The 362-nt window shown below is 52.8% G+C and overlaps 1 protein-coding gene across 1 annotated transcript in view; it reads left to right on the top strand.

Annotated features, from left to right (window-relative positions):
* The window catches only part of LOC119588907 (polyamine oxidase 7-like), a gene marked incomplete at its 5' end in the record, with an annotated part of 3,312 nt that overhangs the window by 2,598 nt on the left and 352 nt on the right, over nucleotides 1-362 (top strand). Inside the window, 1 exon segment of the mRNA XM_037937526.1 lies at nucleotides 176-357. Within this exon segment, the coding sequence (XP_037793454.1) occupies nucleotides 176-357 (182 nt within the window).

The following is a 362-nucleotide window of genomic DNA, read 5'->3' as shown; positions in this document are numbered from 1 at the left end:
TGAAAGTTCTATATTTTTCTGACATAAATGTCATATTTCTTTTTAAACTATCACCTCATGAAAGCATAGAAACACACACACACACATATTCTTCTTAGTTCTTCTCTTGCTGAATTCCCCGCTCAGGATGCCTCCATGAATCGACCATGTCCCTGTCTGTCCGCCCGTTGTGCAGGATCTTCTGGGACATCGTCGACGGGAACTCCGAGAACAAGGTCCTGGTGGTGACGCAGGCCGGCGCCTCTTACCTGGCCGACCACGTCATCCTCACGCCCTCCATCGGGCACCTCAAGGAGCGCCATGCCAGCCTCTTCACGCCCGCACTACCTGACTCCTATCAGGCGGCCATGGCGGTAGGTACG

The sequence above is a fragment of the Penaeus monodon genome, chromosome 24 (assembly GCF_015228065.2).
Source record: "Penaeus monodon isolate SGIC_2016 chromosome 24, NSTDA_Pmon_1, whole genome shotgun sequence".
Lineage (NCBI taxonomy): Eukaryota > Metazoa > Arthropoda > Malacostraca > Decapoda > Penaeidae > Penaeus > Penaeus monodon.
The sequence above is the reverse complement of the archived record's forward strand: the minus strand, read 5'-3'. Positions and strand labels throughout refer to the sequence as shown.